General features: G+C 48.1%; 1 protein-coding gene across 6 annotated transcripts in view; it reads left to right on the top strand.

Moving 5' to 3' along the window:
* The window catches only part of CCDC85A (coiled-coil domain containing 85A), a 155299-nt gene that overhangs the window by 102747 nt on the left and 30073 nt on the right, over positions 1-22479 (top strand). For 2 of the 6 annotated variants that reach the window (XM_083432686.1, XM_083432687.1), the window contains exon 3: positions 14601-14677. The exons of 3 other annotated variants lie outside the window; for them this stretch is intronic. In XM_083432686.1, coding sequence (XP_083288812.1) covers positions 14601-14677 — 77 coding nt within the window. Of the gene's footprint in view, positions 1-14600; positions 14678-22479 lie in introns of those variants that run through there. One more of the 6 variants, XM_083432690.1, reaches the window with a different exon arrangement.

Here is a 22479-nt window from a genome sequence, read left to right as displayed (position 1 = left end):
TGATATAGCAATATATCATCCAAAGTTGATTTAAAGTCCATATTGTGATAATTGGTTTCATACTTCTTGACCTGACAATATATTGTGTGTGTGTGCTTGTGTGTGTGCACGCTACACAAAAATCACAATGCGGGAAAAAACCATGAAACCAATCAATGCCTCTACATAGCTCCATCCTTATTTCAGACATTGTGATATATCAGAATATCAAAGTGTTTAACTGGTGACATATGATGTTGTTGAAAACCAGATATTGCCCAGCCCTACTGTTCACCTCTGGAATGCGGGTGGTGCTGTGGTCTAAACCACAGAGCCTAGGGCTTGCCGATCAGAAGGTCAGCAGTTCGAATCCCCACAGCGGGGTGAGCTCCTGTTGCTCAGTCCCTGCTCCTGCCAACCTAGCAGTTCAAAAGCATGTCAAACTGCAAGTAGATAAATAGGTACCGCTCCGGCGGGAAGGTAAATGCCGTTTTCGTGTGCTGCTATGGTTTCGCCAGAAGTGGCTTAGTTATGCTGGCCACATGACCCAGAAGCTATATGCCGGCTCCCTCAGCCAGTAAAGCAAGATGAGCGCGCAACCCCAGAGTCGTCCACGACTGGACCTAACGGTCAGGGGTACCTTTACCTTTACCTTACTGTTCACCTCTACATAGCTCCATCCTTATTTCAGACTTCATGATATATTGGTATATTGTGATGTCGCCCAACCCTAGTATCCAGACTCTGCCTCTCTTGGGAGAGCTGGATGTCCCTTGCTCTCTTCATGAGCTGAAGAATGCCATCAACTCCCAGGCATGTGGTAAAATCCCAGAACAGGATGAAATCTGAGCAGAATTCCCGAAAGCTGTCTCTAGTTCCTCCCTCAAGGTGGACCGCCATGGCCTTCTCTCTCAGTGTTGGCAGCAAGGATCAGTGCCACAATATATGTGCGGCTCCGGCACTGTGACCCTCTACAAGAACAAAGCTGACCGCCATGACTGTAGCAACTACAGTGGAATCTCACCGTCAAGAACTGTGGGGGAAGCCCTCACCTGTGAAGTTCTCAACAGATTACAGTCGCTCGCTGAAAGGGTCCATCCCAAATCACAATTTGACTTTAGAGCTCAGAGGTCAACAGACGACGTGATTCTCTCACTGAACCAGATGCAAGAGGAGCCCCTCATATATCACCTTCACAAACCGGACAAAGGCCTTTGACCTCGCTAGCTGAAAAGGACTCTTCACATAGCTCACCTAAGCTTCACAAGATGATTCCATGAGAACATGTCCAGTAGGATGGCTCATTCTTGGCCTCCTTCCCTACAAAGAGTGGTGTGAAACAGGGCTGCCCCAACTCTCTGGGGCATGTTCTTCTCCTGGTTACTCTCATTGGCCTTCAGCTCGATTGAAGACAGTGTGTGCCTCCATTCAAGGAGTGGCAGGAGTCTGTTCAACGTGGCACGTCTGTGCACCAAGACAAAAGTGCAGCAGGTCCTTATCTGAGAAACGTCATTTGCAGATGACACAGCCTTGACAGCGCACTCTGAAAAAAGCTCTTCTGAGACACATCAACTGTTCATTAATTTCAATTAGTGTACTCTGGGCACAGCTTAGTTGGAGACAGCCCTCTGTTTGGATCCAGTGGGGTGCCATTTTCAGTCAAGATGGCTGACCGAGCCTCTCATAACCATTGATTTCAAAACAGCAATGATCCTTCGGTTTCTTGGAATTTCCTAGCAATGCTGCTAGAAACATTTTTTTTAAAAAGAGAACAAAATACTTCAAAAAAGTCGGACTCATCTATATATGAGGGAAAGCATTAAACACCTCCTGGCTCTTTGCCACATCTCTGATAGAAATCAGATCACTTTGTCTCTACTTTAAAATAGTCAGGAAATCTGATCACGGATCTGTTTTTGCCCCTTGGCTCTCTCTCTTTATCTTTAAATTTAAACATGGAAAGGACCCATTGGATGCAATTTTTGGCTATCTTTGACAAATTGGCCATTAAAATCCTATTAATGTGGTAGATAGCAATAGGGGTGGCGGTGGCAGGGGGGCATTATTCTTGGTGCAAGTCAGACGCCAGCCTGCCTTCCGTTCCTCGGTGTGGATTCAGCAGAGAAATACATAAAAACCTTCTTGATGTAGGAAGGAGTCGCTCTCAAGTACCCTCTTTTTCCATTCCTTCCCTAATAGTAGCAATTACTGAGCACTGAGTCTCGGAGACAGCTGAGACTCGTACACTTTACTCCTTGGCGCGATGCCAACGTCTGAAGAAAATTACAAGTCTCTCCCTCCCCCCCCAAAAAAAAGCTTTCTGTAGCATAAACAAAACTAAATGAGGCACATCAACAACACCACAAAAAAGAGCGATCGGGCAGGAAGGGTGCTCAAATTGCCGCTGCTTACTTTGGTCAAAGACTAGATCGGTATTGATAGTCCAAGATTCCAAGTCACAGATTAGATACCTTTGGATCTCTGGATACTGTTGGACTCCAACTCCTATGAGCCCCCAGCCAGCATCACTAATGGTCAGGGGTGATGGGACTTAGAGTAGAACAATGCCTGGGTGTCTGCCAGGTTCCCCACACCAGTCCTAAGGAATGCCTAGAGCAGTTTCCCAAACTTCTGGACTACTGCAATGTGCTCTACGTGGGGCTACCTTTAAAGGTGACCCGGAAACTACAACTAATCAGAATTCGGCAGCTAGACTGGTGGCTAGGAGCAGCCGCTGAGACCACATAACACTGGTCCTGAAAGACCTATATTGGCTCCGAGTATGTTTCCAAGCACAATTCAAAGTGTGGTGCTGATCCTTAAAGCCCGAAACAGCCTTGGCTCTATATACCTGAAGAATCGTCTCCATCCCCGTCATTCACCCCGGACACTGAGGTTACAGGGAACCAGGCAGAGGGCCTTCTCGGTAGTGACGCCCACCCTGTGGAACGCCCTCCCATCAGATGTCAAAGAAATAAACAACTACCTGACATTTAGAAGACATCTGAAAGCAGCCCTGTTCAGGGAAGTGTTTAACGTGTGACATTTTAATATATTTTTAATCTTCGTTGGAAGCCGCCCAGAGTGGCTGAGGAAACCCAGCCAGATGGGTGGGGTACAAATAATAAATTATTATTATTATTATTATTAGGCCCTTCCTGAGACAGGAACACAGTCAGGGCTTCCAGAATGTCATCATTTTCAGGTGGGATTCAGTCAAATACAAGAAGGTCTTGCGCAGGGGTCAGCAAGGTTTACCTTGCCCAGGCCAGTTCACTCCAGCAGAGATCTCTTTGTGGGCCGGATTGTGTGTGTGTGTGAGCGCCCGTGCCCGTGCTTCCTGGCATCTGCATCTGCGCAGATGCAATTTCCGGCGCTGCGAAAGTGAGTCCCCGTGCCACGTTGCGCTGGTTTAGCGCAGCGCGCGGGGACTCGCCAAGCGGGCTGCTCGGTTTGTGCGCGGCTTGAGAGGCCAGTTAAACAACCCCCATGGGCCGCTTGTGGCTCATGGGCCTTAGGTTGCCTACCCCTGGTCTTGCCCAACAAACCATTTCTCCACTCCCTGAGATCTGAATTTTTTTGTGATAAGACAGGAAAATGTACTGGAAAGTGTGGAGAAGCACTGGCATTAAAAGGGATCCCTGGCCATTAGGTCCAGTAGTGACTGACTCTGGGGTTGTGGCGCTCATCTCGCTTTATTGGCCAAGGGAGCCAGCGTGCAGCTTCCGGGTCATGTGGCCAGCATGACTAAGCCGCTTCTGGCGAACCACAGCAGCGCATGGAAACACCGTTTACCTTCCCGCCGGAGCAATACCTATTTATCTACTTGCATTTGGATGTGCATTCGAACTGCTAGGTTGGCAGGAGCAGGGACCGAGCAATGGGAGCTCACCCTGTCGTGGGGATTCGAACCGCCGACCTTCTGATCGGCAAGTCCTAGGCTCTCTGGTTTAACCCACAGCGCCACCCGCGTCCCTTACATTGACATTAACACAGCCCAATCTAACTTCCCCCACAAACAAATCAGAATGAATGCTCAAAAAACAGATTGCCTAGAAGCAACTCCAGGAAAAGAGAATCAACTCAGTTTTTCAGCATGGAATTCCATTCTTCAAACACCCAAAGGGAGTGCTCCTTCCCTGGGCCTCACCCATAGGAGTACCTGGGGTGTCACCCTGATACACTTTGCCCCCCTTGCCCTAACCTACCCCACAGGGGAAAATAAAAGAAGCTATGTAAGTCTCTGTACTCCTTTCTCAGAAGGGCAAAACAATAGCTATAAGAAGTGCTATTTAACTCTAAGAATGGGTGCATGAGTTTGCTTTCTTCCTCTTCCCTCCCCATGCCTTTTCCCCTTCGTTTCACGTCTTTTAGACTGTATGCCTGGGGGCAAGGACTTTTTTTCTCTTGTATCCGGCTCTTATATAATTCACTCAGGAAGCGCTTTCAGCCGCAGGTATGTACCACCTGCTTCCCAAACCCTACCCCCCAAAATGCAAAAAGGAGCCCAATTATTCCAGAGGAGGAGGAAGGATGCCCATGAATTGCAGGCACTTTAGAGCGCTGTGGGAAGCCTCAAAAGGTTATCCAGTTCACTCCAAAAACATGACCAATTACGTTCTTAAAGCAGCTTTATTCCTCTGCCAACTTTCTGTGGTAATTTGCTGAAAGACAAGCAGGGCTGAAAGCATTTATCGATTCATCAGTGTGCTTAATCAATTAATTCTTTAATCAAGAGATTTACAGATTTGGAATCTGGGTCTTTAATGAGGTTTTAATTTGATCAAATGCCTGGTCCCCAGTATTCCCTGAGGGGCTGGCTTGGGGCCTATTCTGTGGGAGCAAAGGTGACGGGCAGAGAGACCGTGCCATAGCTTGCTGCTAGGCAACCGACTCGCTCGCCAGTTCACTTCCATCTTGGTCTCATGCAAGCGGCACAAATTTTATCTGGAGGAGGAAAGTGGGAGGGTGCGAGCGTGCCTCTCTTTCTTCGTCTCGTTCGGAGGCGAGCTCACTTTGGTTTTGGAGAGAGGACCAGACCCATCCTGCTCTGGTGTGTCAGCAAAGACAAGCCTGTTACAGCCTCTAGAAGCCATTTTTGTTTCACTTTTTGAACTAATAGCCTAGTTCGGAGGCAGCCAATGTGGTGCCATCATAACTAGCAGCCACTGATAGCATTATTATTATGACATGCCTTTATATCACACCTTTTTCTCCAAGAACTTCAAGGGGACATGTATGGGTCTCCCCACTCATTTAACCCCCCAAACAACCCAGTGGGATAGGTTAGGCTGAGACGTAATAATACAGTGGTACCTCGGGTTAAGAACTTAATTCGTTCTGGAGGTCCGTTCTTAATCTGAAACTGTTCTTAACCTGAGGTACCACTTTAGCTAATGGGGCCTCCCGCCACTGCCGCACAATTTCTGTTCTCATCCTGAAGCAAAGTTCTTAACCTGAGGTACTATTTCTGGGTTAGTGGAGTCTGTAACCTGAAGCTTCTGTAACCCGAGCTACCACTGTAACAACAACAACAACAATTTATTACTTATTACTTAACAACAGTTTTTTTACTTATACCCCACCCATCTATATGGGTTTCCCTAGCCACTCTGGGTGGCTCACAACAGAATATTAAAAACATGATAAAACATCAAACATTAAAAACTTCCCTAATCAGGGCTGCCATCAGGTGTCTTCTAAACCTCAGATAGTTGTTTATTTCCTTGACATCTGATGGGAGGGTGTTCCACAGGGCGGGCGCCACTACCGAGAAGGCCCTCTGCCTGGTTCCCTGTAACCTCACTTCTCACAGTGAGGGAACCGCCAAAAGGCCCTTGAAGCTGGACCTCAGCATCCGGGCAGAACAATGGGGGTGGAGACGCTCCTTCAGGTATACTGGGCCGTGGCCGTTTAGTTAGTGGCTTGTCACCACTCTTTGTCCTCGACTACTCTCCTGGCTCGAAGCATGTGCTTGGCTCCTAGATGCTCCTTGCTGGTTCTCCGTCACCTTAAATAGCTCAGCGCCTCATGCAGATGCTTCCAAGCATCTGGCTATCCCATCTGGTTCCTGCTCACCTTAGCTTCACTACGATGCTCCATCACTGCTACGGAACCAAGTCAAACCTAATTTGATTGGCTGCTTTTGCAAGAGTTGTGCAGGCTCTACAGGCCTCCATTCATCTAGAGGCAGAAAGGGAGCCAGAAAAAGGAGAGAAAGGGCTGGAAGAATATGTGTGTGAGAGAGAGGAGAGAGGAGAGGAGAGGAGAGGGATAGCACAATATGTATGCATGATTTCGTAGTGGTTTGCCTCCTCCTTCACTCCAGTCACTCAAATGGATTCAGCACAGGTGTTAGAGAATTGGACAATTCACAATATCTTTAGCCCATGGCTCAGTCTGTGAATCAGAGGTTAGAATGGAAAAAAACGAGCATTTGCCCTGGGCAGAAACCACGTGCCTTGCAGGAAAATGTTCAGCAAAGTTGTTTTGTTATTTATTTTATGGTCATTGTCTTTGGCTCTGGATTTCTAAACGATTTTGTAGCTGAAATGTAGAAATTCAATGCCAAGAACGGCAAATGTCTTCAAATGTTGTACCATTAGCTGCCAAGAAATATTTCAGACTGAGAGGAGGGTGAATGTGATCATTCCTCTTTATTAGTTAACTCTGCCTTGTATAAAAGTTGGTGTGCTGGACAAGGGCTAGGGTTTAAATTTAAGTTTAAATTTTCCCTAGTTTAAATTTTCAGTAGGGATGGTTTTTAATAATAATAATAATAATAATAATAATAATAATAATAATAATGGTTTGTATTTTAATGGGAAGTTTCCTAATTGGCACTAAACAGTGTGCAAAGCAAAAGTCATATTTACTTCGGAATTCACACTTCTCGGAATTTTGCAAGGCAGCTTTCCAGCCCCACGTATGTGTACAAATTTTTTTTTCTTAGGGGAGAGAGAGAGCTCATCAAAAAAATCAGCATTAAAATAGCATTATATATACACACAGCTTTATTGCGGCCCATTGACCGCATTATATAATATGTGCATTTAAAAGTGTGGGAGCTGGTAGCTTGGTTTCCCACAATGCAGTGCTCCAGTGGGTGGCATTGTGGGAAATGTAGATGGAGGCTCCCACATGCTGTGACTGGCATCACTACCAGGGTAAAATCTGAGTTGCCCCATCCAGAGGATTCTTTGCCACAACCCTCTCACACCTTGAGCTGTCCTGAACGGCAACGTGGAGACAAAGTTTCCCAATTGAGCCCTGCTTAGGGCTAAAAAAGGAGGTGGAGAAAAAGGCTGACTCCTTCCATAAGAACCCAGGATTAAAAATACCTAATTACATAGTGATGTATAATTACTGGCAGTGTCTGCAAAGTGTGCGCGCTCAGAGGAGTAAACTGCACCTGTTGGCTGGGGTATAAAAATAACTGTTTTGACTAGAAAAGAGATAAATCTGGATGGAAGGGGAGGATGTAATTCAGAATGTAATTTGGTTAGCAAAGGATAAAGCTTACAAGTGCTAAGGCTTCATTTAGCAATCATCAGAGGCACATACTTGGCTCTGAGTTCCAGTGAATTAACAACAGCGCTACACACACACACACACACACACACACACACACAGAACGTTTTGTTCCAGAAAGAAATGAGCAAACCAAATGGTCACAGACTTGTAATTACTGAGGAGAGAGAAATAAGCTGGTTAAGATGTGGCAAAGGTAAAAGCGGGCTGTTGAGTACATTTTGGGAGGAGGGGGAGGGAAGAAATGTGATTGGAAAAACGTTTTAAGCCCCGCTGGTTCACCAGAGGCAAACTGCTTTAAAAATGCTTCCTTATTTGCTATGAATTTGCACCTTCGCAGCACTTCAACTTCTGCAAAGGGCTTTCTCTTCTACTATACCCATTCTACAGACAGGAATTTGAGGCTGAGAGATCCTGGGTAGCCCAAGTGACCACAGACCTCCCACATCACATGTGGCTTGGCCCTCAGTATGGGAGGGGGTCATCACAGCTGGCTGCAAGATGTCTGTACAAAACCCAGTTCAAACACAGACTCAATACCTGGCTTTGAGAGAGCCAGTGTGGTGAAGTGGTTAAGAGCGGTAGTCTCATAATCTGGGGAACCGGGTTCGCGTCTCCGCTTCTCCACATGCAGCTGCTGGGTGACCTTGGGCCAGTCACACTTCTTTGAAGTCTCGCAGCCCCACTCACCTCACAGAGTGTTTGTTGTGCGGGAGGAAGGGAAAGGAGAATGTTAGCCGCTTTGAGACTCCTGAAGGGGAGTGAAAGGTGGGATATCAAATCCAAACTCCTCCTCCTCTTCTTCTTCTTCTTCTTCTTCTTCTTCTTCTTCTTCTTCTTCTTCTTTGCGATATCCGTTCTTTCATTTCTCCCAAATAACTTCTCAAGGGCTGAAATGGCTCCATTATGATTCCAAGGTTGCATTGCTCCTATATCTTTCCCTTCTTATGTATTTTCTTCCTCTTATATGTTGTCCTATGCACTCCCAGGCATTATGAAGATCAGGGATAGGGGAGAAATCTGATTCAATTTGCATTTAAGGGGAAGCCTACCTATTTTGCACTTCCCAGAACAATATGAGAGCCAAAACACGGATTCTCAGAATTTTGCAGTGCTGTTCTCCAGCAGAATAAGTGTTCCAAAATGTGTCTATTGGGTGAGAGTGTGGCTAAAAATGCACAGGTTAGTGAAAATGATGGGCATGAAAGCAGGAATGACACTGTTATGTACTGAGTTGAATAGGATCCAAAATGCAGCAGTCTGATTGGTCCTAGAACAATAGGATCCAAAATGCAGCAGTCTGATTGGTCCTAGAACAATAGGATTCAGAATGCAGCAGTCTGATTGGTCCTAGAACAATAGGATTCAGAATGCAGCAGTCTGATTTGTCCTAGAACAATGCAGCAGTATGATTGGTCTGCAGGAGCCACCCAATCCGGCTCCAGATGGAAGTGAATCCACAACCTGATTGGCCTACAGGAGAATTCCGGAATTAGCCAATCACGTGCAGCCCATTGTATAAATAATGTAGATAAAGCAGATACTTTGAGGGGACTTTCATTCCTCCTCACCACTATGAGCTGAATAAAGAGCATGAAATCCACTCGACTCTGAGTGTATTTCAGACACATATGGGAATTCTATTGGCAGTGAGTTGCACTGGGCAAGTTACCACACCAAAGGCTCAGTCTCCAAAAAGGCTGACTGAAATCAGGCCTGTGGAGGACCACTCACGTGGCCCCATCAGGAGATCAAGGTGGAGCATGAGGAATAAGGTGGTCCTGCTGGTATTTTGGGCTCAAGTTGTTTAGGGCTTTTTGAATGAACATGAGATCCTTGAACCTTTCGCAGAAGCAAGCTGACTACCAGCACTCCTCTTCCCCAAAAGAAGTAACATGTTGCTAGTTAGTACCGTATTTTTCGCCCTATAAGACGCACTTTTCCGCCTCCAAAAATGAAGCGGAAATCTGGGTGCGTCCTATGGGGCGAATGCAGGCTTTCGCTGAAGCGTGGAGAGCGAGAGCGGTCGGTGCGCACCAACCCCTCTCGCTCTCCAGGCTTCAGGAAGACATCCGCAGCCTAGGCAGCCCTGCGGGAGGTCCCGCAGGGATGTCTAGGCTGCGGATAGCAGCCTGCTTCCCGGAGCGTCGGGCGCCCTGAAAGCAGAGCGCCCGGCGCTTGGGGAACACATCCGCACCCTAGGCAGCCCTGCGGGAGGTCCCCGCAGGGCTCCCCACGCTGCGGATAGCAGCCTGCCGCCCGGCGGGTGGGGCGCCCTGAAGCAGAGCGCCCCTCGCGCCGGGCAGACACCCGCAGCGTGGGGAGCCCTCCAGGAGTTCCCTGCAGCGCTCCCCACGCTGCGGATAGCAGCCTGCAGCCCGGCGGGCGGGGCGCCCTGAAGCAGAGCGCCCCTCGCGCCGGGCATACATCTGCAGCATGGGGAACGCTGCAGGAGTTCCCCGCAGCGCTCCCCACGCTGCAGATAGCAGCCTGCTGCCTGGCGCGAGGGGCGCTCTGCTTCAGGGCGCCCCTCGCGCCAGGCAGACACCCGCAGCATGGGGAACGCTGCAGGAGTTCCCCGCAGCGCTCCCCACGCTGCAGATAGCAGCCTGCTGCCTGGCGCGAGGGGCGCTCTGCTTCAGGGCGCCCCTCGCGCCAGGCAGACACCCGCAGCATGGGGAACGCTGCAGGAATTCCCCGCAGCGCTCCCCACGCTGCAGATAGCAGCCTGCTGCCTGGCGCGAGGGGCGCTCTGCTTCAGGGCGCCCCTCGTGCCAGGCAGACACCCGCAGCATGGGGAACGCTGCAGGAGTTCCCCGCAGCGCTCCCCACGCTGCAGATAGCAGCCTGCTGCCTGGCGCGAGGGGCGCTCTGCTTCAGGGCGCCCCTCGTGCCAGGCAGACACCCGCAGCATGGGGAACGCTGCAGGAGTTCCCCGCAGCGCTCCCCACGCTGCAGATAGCAGCCTGCTGCCTGGCGCGAGGGGCGCTCTGCTTCAGGGCGCCCCTCACGCCAGGCAGACACCCGCAGCATGGGGAACGCTGCAGGAGTTCCCCGCAGCGCTCCCCACGCTGCAGATAGCAGCCTGCTGCCTGGCGCGAGGGGCGCTCTGCTTCAGGGCGCCCCTCGCGCCAGGCAGACACCCGCAGCATGGGGAACGCTGCAGGAGTTCCCCGCAGCGCTCCCCACGCTGCAGATAGCAGCCTGCTGCCTGGCGCGAGGGGCGCTCTGCTTCAGGGCGCCCCTCACGCCAGGCAGACATTGGCCAGCCCCACAAGCTCGGGGGACAGCAGGGAGGCGCAGCGCCGCCACCCCGCTGTTCCTCGACCTGGTTGGGTTTCCCGGACCTGCTTTTGGGGGGAAAATAAAGGAAATTTTTTTTCCCTTTATTTCCCCCCAAAAAAACTAGGTGCGTCCTATGGGACGGAGCGTCCTATGGGACGAAAAATACGGTAGTTTTTTCTAACATCACACAGCCATTTGCAAAAGGGCTTTGCAATACGTAGCCGCGTCACGAGGACAAGCCATCGACAACAGCAGTTTTTAGTTTCAACCATTAGTTTAAAACCAACAGCAGTTTAAGAAAACAAAACAAAACACCAGTCACACACAGCACATTTACCTGGGACAAAAACAACTTCGGCGTTCTCTTAAAAGCTAGCGGTAATGAGGCCCTATGAACTTTGGGGCATTCCAAAGGCACTAAAAAGGTTTGGTCCTCAGTATCCACCCATCTTGGGATGCGGGTGGCCCTGTGGGTTAAACCACAGAGCCTAGGACTTGCCGATCAGAAGGTCGGCGGTTCGAATCCCCACGACGGGGTGAGCTCCCATTGCTCAGTCCCTGCTCCTGCCAACCTAGCAGTTCGAAAGCACATCAAAGTGCAAGTAGATAAATAGGTACCACTCCGGTGGGAAGGTAAATGGCGTTTCCGTGCGCTGCTCTGGTTTGCCAGAAGTGGCTTAGTCATGCCGGCCACATGACCCGGAAGTTGTACGCCGGCTCCCTTGGCCAATAAAGTGAGATGAGGACCACAACCCCAGAGTTGGTCACGACTGGACCTAATGGTCAGGGTCCCTTTACCTTTACTTTTTTATCCACCCATCTTAACAGCATGTATTTGGTATCACCTCTCTCGCTGGAGAAGGGCCATAGCTCAGTGTTACAGCATCTGCTCAGCTTCAGTCCCCAACATCTTCAGGTAGGGCTGGAAGAGACTCCTGCCTGAAACCTTGCTTCCAATACAGTGTTGACAATACTGCAGGTGGTCCAAACAGTGGTCTGACTTGATAGAAGATCTATGTTCCCTTGTCTTGAGTCAGCACCATTGTGGGCAACCACAGCGGCGGCCAATTAGCACATATTGGAGAACTTTGCTACTATTGCTGCCGCCACCCGTACTCTTCTAGGAAGCCCATTCACCTGCCTCTCTCCACATCTGGTGGTAAAAAGAGGAGCGTGGCGTGACTCTCCACCTGTATGGAGGACACCAGGAACCTGGAGTTGGCCCTGGGTACAGGTACCCGATGTGCACCTGGTTCCCAAGCTGTCAGCCCACCTGTATGTGCTGAAAGAGTGGATTTTCTTCTGTGAAAACTTGATGATGGTGCGCTGATTTCCCTGAGTTGTCCTAGGCTCACTCATCGCTTGCTGTGACGCCTCTTAGCGCATCAGAGTGCATGAAACCTCAGCTCACCTCTTTCCCTGCTGTCCCACAGCCCTATTTTTAGCCTGTTTACCGCACACTGTATATTAATCACTTCTGACAAACCACAATAGTTTTGCCATCTCGGTCTTTCGCAATTCACACGCAGTCCCGGTGCGTGCGCATATTGAAATCTCCGGCGAGCTGCAGAATGGGAAGGAGCGAAACCTCGCATGCTGCCATTCATTTTTATTTCATAGGTTGCCTGGCAGGTGAGGTGATCTGGATATAATAGAGCTGCCACCTCAGCAGCAAAAACAAGTCTGCCAACTCCTGTTGAGCTCACGGCTTTGCTGTAGCCACATGCCTGCTCTTAAATCCAACAATTGCCCTAGGGAAGGTGTAGTACATCTGTTTGGCATGTAGAAGGTCTCCAGTTCAGTCCCCAGCATCTCCAGGTAGGCCTGGGGAAGACTGCTGCCTGAAGTCCTCAGGAGTTGCTGCCAGTCAGTGTGGGGAATATTGACTTAGATGAACCTTTACGGCAGCTGACTATATTCCTGTGAAACATATATTTCGATTCCATATTTTAAAGATGTTGTTATCATCATCAATGTTAACTTGAAAAGGCAGTTTACAGAGCTTAAAAAAACCACCTGCAGAGACATGAACAGCAGTGTAAAATGGTAGGTTTTATGTATTTATTTTTAAATAAAACCCAAACCCATCAATTTCACTAATGTGAAATTGCAGGAACAGATACATAAATAAATAGCTCAGGAGATGTTCGGGAATTATCCACAAGGGCTAACGCAGGCCGCTTATCCTACAGAGTTATCCTTCAAAATGTTTCCAGAATTAAAGTCCTGATATTAAATAACTGCACTATATGGAGACCGCTACAGCAACTTGTTGTTGTTGTTTAGTTGTTTAGTCGTGTCCGACTCTTCGTGACCCCCTGGACCAGAGCACGCCAGGCACTCCTGTCTTCCACTGCCTCCCGCAGTTTGGTCAAACTCATGCTGGTAGTTTCGAGAACACTGTCCAACCATCTCGTCCTCTGTCATCCCCTTCTCCTTGTGCCCTCCATCTTTCCCAACATCAGGGTCTTTTCCAGGGAGTCTTCTCTTCTCATGAGGTGGCCAAAGTACTGGAGCCTCAGCTTCAGGATCTGTCCTTCCAGTGAGCACTCAGGGGCACTCAGGAGCACTCAGAAACTTGGGGAGACCCAAATTCTCAATCTGCCCATTCTCCCCCAACTTCAGCAATGCCCACTAATAGCAAAGCTGGGCTTTGAAAGAACTGAGGCTGTCCAAGGTGTTGCCTCTAGAGAACTGAAGAACTCAGAATTGTTTTCTGTTAAGGGACAGCAGCGGAGGATTTAACCCCCCCCCCAAAAAAAAACCCTAGCAAGTTTTATTTAAGATTTTAAAAAATCCTACATTGCTTTGCTTTAATTACAGAAAAGCTGCTCTTTGCAACCCTGCAGGCTGCATTCTAGACAGCCTCACGTTGGGAGGCCAGCAAAGCCTTTTGGAGGACAAAAACAAACATCAGAAAGAAAGACCCGTATGAAGCTGTACATATTTCAGAAAATGAGTAACTAAGAATTTGATGCACCCTATAATGAATGAATGTGTGCGTGTGTGTGCTGTGGCAGTTCATAACATAAAATGCCTTACTCAGCTGTCTCTTAATTATTTTAAGGTAAGAAAGAGACATCAATTTCTTCTCCCTTCCCCATGAAGTATTATTGGGGGAAAGTGTATCCCTTTTACTTTCTGCACAAAAACAACCCCTGGACCAATTTATCTGCAATTTGGCAGGCTTAATCTATATGCGAGAGGCTCCTGTGCCTGTAAATTTCAGCCACTCTGGCCAAAGCTGGAGAAGGTCTAGCTATTTTTAATTCCCCATTACAGTGAATGGGAGAATAGATTCACTTCTCCTTTTACACAGAATGGCTCAGAATCTGAAACACAGCTCAAAGCAGAGAGTTCACAGGGTGATTCAGAAACAGATTGGATGTGTGGTTTTTTAAAGACACATATGCAAAGTGGATCTGGGAGCATGTGTGTCCCTCTAGTTTTTAGCATGGACACCTCATGCCTCTGGATCACCCGGGGCGAGAAATGTGATTTCCAAACTCGGCCTTGAGACCAGTAGTTTAGATCCTGTATAGACAGAGGGGGGAAATGAGTCGACGATACCAAAACTTTGAAGGCTTAGATAGCTTCTAGCTGCAGCCGACACTTGGAAATACAAATCCAGAGAGCGCGACAGAACAGAATTCTTCTACCATATATTTTAGAGTAATTACATAGCTACTGCTAAGAAGACACCCAGTCAGAAATCACCTGTCGGTGACTAATTCTGATTTCGGGTGTGCCAAAGTAGACATGTGTGTATAATCAGAGTTCTTTTCTTTTGTCTTTTTTAATTTTAGAATCAACCTTGTCCTATGTTAGGCAGCTGGAAGCAAGAGTAAGACAGCTGGAGGAGGAAAATCGCATGCTGCCCCAGGTGGGTGATTTCCTATTGCTAGGTACGCTAGCTCAGGTCCCTAGCTAGAATATTGGCACAGGCTCCTTTTGTTGGTGTTTGACCCCATCACGCAGAGTATCAAAGCCTTGATTGAGCAGTTGAGCTTGAATGAATCTGAATGCGTTTCATGAGACAGTTAGCCAATTTACTTGTCACCAGGGTTCGCTGGGGTCAGCATCCCAAGCTGGGATCAGGGCCTCCAAGTTCATCAAGGAGGAAGCCTTGAGGTTGATGAGGAGCCGGAGGTAGATGCTGTAGCCAAAGCAGACCAAAAAGGTCTTAAGTGATAGGTTCAGGGTGGAAAGAAGCATCTGAGAAGGATCTCAGGTTGTAGGTCCTAGGGCTGATACTTGATAGAACTAGGTGGCACTGTGGGGTCCCTGGGTCACCTGACCAGTGCTGAGTCAGGTGGTATGGCTTGCAGTATAGCTGACACCTTGTCTCTGGGTAACCCAGTACGGTCCACAGGGAAGAAGGAACTCGCGCCCAATTGGTAGGAGTCCTGATTTAAAAGCTCATGTTGGATGATGGTTTTCTGTAATAGTGAACTCAGGTGTGGTGAAGGGTGCCGGCAGAATTGGAGCCAACATGACAGGTCTTAAGCAAGACCCTTCCTTCTGCTGCAACAGAGCTACCCCCCTGGAAATGGATTGCACAGGAGACCTCCCATTGAGCCACAGTGCATAGTTGCATTATGGACTTTGCCACCACCATATGTAGCGATGCCACCAAACTCACAGAGGATGAGGTCATGGATGCTGGTCATGGAGGTCGCAACAGACTTCTGCGATGGAGCTCTCCCTTCCTCTCTGCTTTCCCGCAGTACCTCATGCTTCCTCAAGATCCGCTTCAGAGAACTGGAGAACCTCCTGGATCAGATTTGGAGAGTCTGCCCAGAGGGGAAGGGGAAGTCCCATCGCTCGAGTGGAACTCCATGCATTCTGTGTGGGACACAAGCCATGATAGTATCAGAGGCTCTGGAGGCAGTTTCTGGAGAACAACAGTGAGGGAGGATTGTCTTCAAGTTCTGCTGGTGGACTTCCATAGGCACCTTGTTGACCACTGTGAGAACAGGAGTCTGTTCTGGATGATCCTTTAGTTCAATCCAGCAGGCTTCTTCTTATGCTTTCACTGTCCCTTCCGTAATAACCCTTCCAGTTGTTTAGTGCAATGACTCATTCCTGTCTACCCTTTGGTACCCCTCTGATCACATCTGTGAAGAATGGACCTCCTTCCTTTGTAAAAGTGGACTTAGCAGCATGGTGCTTGGTTCCTCTGTGGGCGATTTCTCCCACGCTGGTATAAGGGAATGACTGAAGCCTTTCTACCCACGTGGTTAACAACCAGATGATGTGGGCAGCAGCAGGGCCACTGCTGCATGCAGATGACTTCACACATTCCCTTACTTGTGTGAGATCCACCGCCAAGAGAACAGCAAGTAAATATGCCAGGGGTGTTTGTCTGTCATATTCTTGAGGCGGTTGTGAAATGGTGGCAGCGGTAGTCCTTTTGAAGTGCAGCTTTCGGCACTTTGTGAGCTGAGCTAGGCTTGGTTTTAAGCACACATCCTCTCTTTCAAGAAAGCCGAAACCTCCCGTTCCAGCAATCAAATGCACTCACAACCTTTTGTTTTAATTTCTCATTAATGAACACCGTCAAGCACATGCGCTTGGGGTGTTTCAGATTAAATGCTTTCTCACGCTTTATCTTTGCCTTCCCCAAGTGTTGCTACTTTGCTAGCAAAATCTCACTGGAGGCTCAAACCTGTGTTGTGGAATGAATTTTTGATTAAAAGAAGTCTAAAGTTACAAACGGCCGGCTTCAAGCGTTCATGGATTGGTCGGTCTTCTTTTCCGTCTTCTTTCTAATCATATTCTATGAAGAGCTTTCGATGTTGGAGGATGTCTTCCAAAGCCCCATTGCAGTAATCCAAATGTCAGTTGTCACGGCACAAATAATTAACACGGTTCTGGAGCTTTCACTTCTAAGCGTTTTCAGGTGGGATTGGAGGGTGGGAAAAAGTGGAAGAAGAAACTCAAAATTTCCAGGAACAGATTGAAGTTAAAAAACCTGATCCAAAACACCCACCCACCTCACTCACACACAAAAACAAAGATCACCACAGCCAATCACAAGCAAACAACCACACCCTAGGCCAACCCCAACCTCTCTCACCACCAAAGGAACACAAGTGAACAACACAAACAACGCTGACCCCAAACTCTACATACATTAAACATAATAGAAACACCGCCACCCGACCCCACCCCCATCCATTTTCCCTCTTTCCACCCCCCCTTTTCTTTTTTCTTTTCTTCTCCCCCTAATGCCTCAACAAATGAAATGGATTTGTAAAAATGTTACATGGAAAAACAACAACAAGGCATTACACTTAACTTCTGTAAAACAAGAAAACCCTTAATAAAAATTTAAAACAACAACAACAACAAAAAACCAATCAGAGGCAGTAAATGTGGGAATGGTAGTGTTCCCTATATGGCCTAGGACCCTCGTACCTACGGGACCGCCACTCCTGGTATGCCCCAAGGTGGACCTTATGATCTGCAAATAAGAACAGCTTGGGGATCCGGGGCCTCAGGGAGATTATCTTGACCTCGACCAGGGCCAGGGCCTTTTCGGCTTTGGCCCCAGCCTGGTGGAACGCTCTGCCACAAGAAATCAAGGCCCTGCAGGATTTGACATCTTTCTGCAGGGCCTGCAAGACGGAGTTGTTCTGCCAGGCCGTTGGTCAGGGCTCAGCCTGACTCCCCTTCTCTTTTTGTATAAGAACTGGCATGAAAGAGGCCTCCCAGCATTCTCACAGGCCCAATAAGAGCAGCGTAAACAGTTGGGCCTGATGAGCATTTACTGTGCCCAACCCTAATCCTGCAGAAAGCCTTCTAATTAGATTTTAATTTGATCCTGACTTGTATTTGGGAGGTCATTTAATTATTGTTTGATTTTATACCATTGTTATATATTAGATGTTAGCCGTCCTGAGCCCAGTTTCGGCGGGGAGGGCAGGATACAAATAAATTATTATTATTATTATTATTATTATTATTATTAAAAGCACTAAACTTCTTTTTAGAGGAAATTTCCTGACCCCTAAAGTTATTTGTACACCGCCACTCTGGGCGGCTTCCACAGAAACCAAAAATACAGTAAAATCACACATTAAAAACTTCCCTGAACAGGGCTGCCTTCAGATGTCTTCTGAATGTCAGGTAGTTGTTTATCGCTTTGACATCTGATGGGAGGGCGTTCCACAGTGCGGGCGCCACTACCGAGAAGGCCCTCTGCCTGGTTCCCTGTAGCTTTGCTTCTCGCAGCGAGGGAACCGCCAGAAGGCCCTCGGAGCTGGACCTCAGCGTCTGGGCAGAATGATGAGAGTGGAGACGCTCCTTCAGGTATACTGGGCAGAGGCTGTTTAGGGCTTTAAAGGTCAACACCATCACTTTGAATTGTGCTCGGAAACATATCCCCAAGCCTGCAAAACAAAAGGATGTAAAACGAGGAACATTCCTTCTGATGCAGCTTACTGTTCACTTTAAGCTAAAAAGTTCATACCAAGGTTATGCAGACCCAGGCTAGAAACATATGAGGAATGAGCTGTGACTGAACTAAGCCCACCTGTCCAGTTGAACATGCGAGAATCTTGGCAAGGAAGCTAGATAACCTCACATGCTAGCTCAGGGTCAGGCCAGTGTCACCCACGAAAGCTGTAAAGCTGTCAACTAGGGAAGTATGTTATCTCTTGGAAAAGGATCTAAGAGGAATGATGGAAGCCATGCCAAAAAATTGGCATCGTATACTTGCAGCATGTGCATCTTGTGTCATAAATCATATCAGAACGGTTGTTTTAATTGCTCCTATGTCATAGATGACAAATTTTTGACCAATTGGGGCTTCCCACATCATATGTGGCTTGTCTTTTGACCAATAAGAAATTTCCGTGTCTTCTCTGTGAAGGAGGAGGGAGAATGACTACAGGCTATAAAAGCCTGGGCCAAGTTGTATACTGGGCCTCAGTCCGCCTGGACTGGGGACCATAACTTAAGTTATGAAATAAAGGTGATTTCCCTCGAACTCTTATTTGTCTGTTGTTTATCAGAATATCCTTGCTTACTTCGTTATTACAGTGGTACCTCTGGTTACGTACTTAATTTGTTCCGGAGGTCCGTTCTTAACCTGAAATTGTTCTTAACCTGAAGCACCACTTTAGCTAACGGGGCCTCACGCTGCTGCCACGCTGCTGCGCGATCTCTGTTCTCATCCTGAAGCAAAGTTCTTAACCCGAGGTACTATTTCTGGGTTAGCGGAGTCTGTAACCTGAAGCATATGTAACCCGAGGTACCACTGTATTATATCATTTTTTAAAAAATGCCTACTCCAAAGCTCTTATCTTACTACACTATGGATTATATAGCTATATTTGAAATTTCATGCGTATCAGTTAATATCTTGACCCTGCTCCTCTGAAAAGCATTGGGTGTTCAGTAGGGCAATTCATTTTTTTAAAATTTTTTAAAAATGCCTGCTCCAAATGTCTGATCTTACTACACTAGGGATTATATAGCTACAGCTGAAATTTCATGCATATCAGTTCATATCTTGACCCTCCTCCATGAGAATAGCAGTTTACTTGGCCGTTTTCCTATGTCATGAAGGCTGAAATTTCAATTCAGTGGAGCAGGGTCACGATATTAACTGATATGCATGAAATTTCAGGTATAGCTATATAATCCCTAGTGTAGTAAGATGCCTTTGAAGCAGGCATTTTTTTAAAAAAAGTTTTTTATGCACCGCCCTACTCCCCACTGCATTGCCTCTCTTCCTCTCCTTCCCACTAAGTGGAAGCATCCTTCGGGAGAGCAGATGAAGTGCTGCTGCACACCTTGCTGTCCTCTGCTGTGTGCAATGCATCGGTTGAAAAGGTGCTGTGCATTATTTCAGATGCATTGCTGGGGAAAAGATGATGCCACTCCTCCCAGACCACACTCTTGACAAAGATTGATGTTCCTGGGTAGCAGCTCCTGAAGTACCTACTGCTAAATCCAACAGGATTATTATTATTATTATTATTATTATTATTATTATTATTAATTTATTTAATTTATTTATTTATTCTTATTCATACCCCGCCCATCTGGCTGGGCTTCCCCAGCCACTCTGGGCAGCTTCCAACAAAATATTAAAATACAGTAATGCATCAAACATTAAAAGCTTCCCTAAACAGGGCTGCCTTCAGATGTCTTCTAAAAGTCTGGTACAGTGGTACCTCGGGTTACATACACTTCAGGTTACATACGCTTCAGGTTACACACTCTGCTAACCCAGAAATAGTACCTTGGGTTAAGAACTTTGCTTCTGGATGAGAACAGAAATTGCGTGGTAGCGGTAGCGGGAGGCCCCTCTAGCTAAAGTGGTACCTCAGGTTAAGAACAGTTTCAGGTTAAGAACAGACCTCCAGAACGTATTAAGTTCTTAACCTGAGGTACCACTGTAGTTGTTTTTCTCTTTGACATCTAGTGGGAGGGTGTTCCACAGGGCGGGTGCCACTACCGAGAAGGCCCTTTGCCTGGTTCCCTGTAACTTGGCTTCTCACAGTGAGGGAACTACCAGCAGGACCTCAGCACTGGACCCCAGTGTCCGAGCAGAACGATGGGGGTGGAGACGCTCCTTCAGATATACTGGAAGAGTCAGCAGTCTCTGTTTGAACTTGTATTGAAGGCTTTTCTCGAATGGCGTTGCAGGAAGTGTGAGTGATGGGCCTGAACTGCCAGCACTCAGGCATCAAAGATGGGCCCTGCTGGGGCCATGGCAGCTGCCAGTGGATGCTGGGTGTTGGTGCCAGCCCTGGTCACAGCCTGCACCATACATGGGGTGGGAAAAAGTGTGGGCAAGCTGCCCCAGTTGGAGCTTTCTTCTGAATGTGTGAACCAGCACGAAGTATCACAGCGTTTAGTGATTTTGTAGGTTTTCCATTTGGCCAGGCGGCGAGTTAACGAATGCTGCTGCTCCCAGTTGGCCTGAGACTGGACAGGATCCAAGCTGCTTCTATGACCGTAGATGGCAGTTTTGGAGCAAGGAAGCAGACTCTGCCCAAGAATCGCAGCAGGCTGCTGGATCCTTGTCCCACAGATCATGTCAAAAATGAATTGGCTGGCTGCACAAAGGCATGTGTGTATCATCACTTTATGGCAGCGCTCACCCAAGCGCAAAGCTGTGCGAGCCGGCTGGGTGGAAATATAGTTTGGAAGACCTGGAAATAAAGTACAACCTACGTTCAGAGAAGCTAGAAATGTGCTTTGCAGGAGCTGCGCACAAAGGGCGTCCTGAAAATGTCATGCATGACATAAAGCAGTTTCTCTGGAATCATCAGAGGCCTGGTACCAATTTTCTGTTTTGGTGCATAGCTGTCAACTTACAGATTTGAAAATAAGGGATCAGCAGCCAAAATAAGGGTTTTTTGGGCACAGGTATGTTCAACTTGTGGACGCGGGTGGCGCTGTGGGTAAAACCTCAGCGCCTAGGACTTGCCGATCTCATGGTCGGCGGTTCGAATCCCCAGGGCGGGGTGAGCTCCCGTCGTTCGGTCCCAGCTCCTGCCCACCTAGCAGTTTGAAAGCAACCTTAAGTGCAAGTAGATAAATAGGTACCGCTTTATAGCGGCAAGGTAAACGGCGTTTCCGTGTGTTGCTCTGGTGCCGGTTCGCCAGAGCAGCTTCGTCATGCTGGCCACGTGACCCGGAAGTGTCTGCGGACAGCGCTGGCTCCCGGCCTCTAGAGTGAGATGAGCGCACAACCCTAGAGTCTGTCAAGACTGGCCCATACGGGCAGGAGTACCTTTACCTTTACCTTATGTTCAACTTCTGAGCCCCTCCAAGCCAAAGGCAGAAAGCCCAGCCAGCAGCCAAACGAAGCCTCAAGCGGTGGTTCCCACAGCGCAGCAACCCGGCAAAGGGGATGCAGCAAGGAAAACCACCGTCACCTCTTGCCTGGGAAGCGCTGAGCAAAGGCGAGTCCCCAGGCAACGCAGCTGATTTGATCGGCACAAGGCATGCAAGCTCCCCCCCCCCAAGTCGTTCTTACACTCCTTATTGGGTGAGCAATGCAGCCAAGCAACACAGTTGGAGCCTCCCTCCTCCCTGGCCGGCAGGGAGGGAGGGAGAGGAGCTGCTTCCTTTGAAACCCGGGAAATTTAAGGGAGATCATCAATAAGGGACAGCAGCGGGACACTGCGCTGGGATAAGGGGCTTTCCCGACAAATAAGGGATGGTTGACAGCTTTGTTTTGGTGTGGTAATCACAGGTTGATTCCTGCGCTTTTTGTGCCTGTATAAAAAGTTCCTAGTGGTCACATGGGAAAAAAAGATGCTGATTTGATAGCACACAGTATGGAACATTCCTAAACATTCTAGTTGCTGATGGGACACAGCTGTCGGGATGTTTGCAGTTTTGTTTCTGTGAGGAAAGAGAAAGTTGGCAGTTTTGACTCATAGTAAAGCCTCACCTGTGCCCTAGGGACAGGAGTAGCTATGTGGGATTGGACTGGGAGTAAGATCAAGTTGTAAGAAGTTGGAACATTAGGGGAGAGGGAACCTAGAAACAGAAGGTACAGCCGCAAAACAAGGGCCACTGTGTTTATGTGTGTTTATATACAGGCAGTGGACGATTTGTGGGGGGATTACATTCCAGATCCACCTGCGCATCGCTGGGGCTAATTCTAGACTAATAGACTAATATTGAAAAAAACAGAAACTGGGGGGATACCTGAGG

The sequence above is a fragment of the Podarcis tiliguerta genome (assembly GCF_965153285.1).
Source record: "Podarcis tiliguerta genome assembly, chromosome: 3".
NCBI lineage: Eukaryota > Metazoa > Chordata > Lepidosauria > Squamata > Lacertidae > Podarcis > Podarcis tiliguerta.
This window is presented reverse-complemented; position numbering and strand designations above follow the sequence as displayed.